The 773-nt window shown below is 46.4% G+C and overlaps 1 protein-coding gene across 1 annotated transcript; it reads right to left on the minus strand.

Annotated features, from left to right (window-relative positions):
* Positions 1–19: 19 nt before the first annotated feature.
* LOC115239853 lies at positions 20–382 on the minus strand (the record flags this gene model as incomplete). The annotated part of the gene is made up of 1 exon (XM_029814637.1): positions 20–382. A coding segment is annotated over exon 1 (363 nt), but the record flags the coding sequence as incomplete, so codon positions are not given.
* Positions 383–773: the final 391 nt, after the last annotated feature.

Consider the following 773-nt stretch of genomic DNA (forward strand, 5'->3'; position numbering starts at 1 on the left):
TGATGCCGTGTTTCTTCACGAGACGTTGCACGTCGGCGTTGTAAAGCTCTTTCCCCATATCGGTTTGCATATTTTTTGGGTGCCTCTCGCTATCTCGAATTATCTCTGCGATAGCATCAGCCGTCTCGCTTCCGCCTTTACTCTTGAGCGGTACGGCCCACGCGTACTTGCTCAACACATCGATGACGGTGAGTATGTAGTGGTAACCTCTGTTGAAACGAGAGTACGGACGCATCTCGACGATGTCAGCTTGCCACAGATCGTCGTAACCCCGCACTACGACGCGTCTTCGGGGAAAATTTCTTCTCGCCGGAGCATGCAGTTCCTCGACGAGTCGTAGCTTCTCGATATTTTTACATCCGTCGGATTTTAACGACGTCATGTTTTTAGCTGTGCGGCTGGTCGGCGTGTAATAATATGTGCAAAGAAATTACATTATAATTTATATCTCTAACTTTTTTTTTAACCATTCAATAAGCGTTTATTCCCGTTCATCGTCTTTTAATAATGGTTCTTTGTCATCAGTCATTCGTCGCCGTTCGATAGCCGTTCGTAGCCGGTCCTCGTTCTTATCGATCGCAGCCATTGCGGAAAAGCAATAATGTCAATCTCTCTCTTACGTTTCACTCCCGACGAAGTATCGGCAACAACTAATCGTTTTGCGGTATCGCGAACACGTTAAATTCTTTTTTTTTCTGTATCGACCATCGTTGAGCGAGCTGTCCTTGTCTATCACTACGAATCCGCACTTGCACTGCCAACAATCGCGACAC

Source organism: Formica exsecta, unplaced genomic scaffold, assembly GCF_003651465.1.
Source record: "Formica exsecta isolate Colony F162 unplaced genomic scaffold, ASM365146v1 scaffold3974, whole genome shotgun sequence".
NCBI lineage: Eukaryota > Metazoa > Arthropoda > Insecta > Hymenoptera > Formicidae > Formica > Formica exsecta.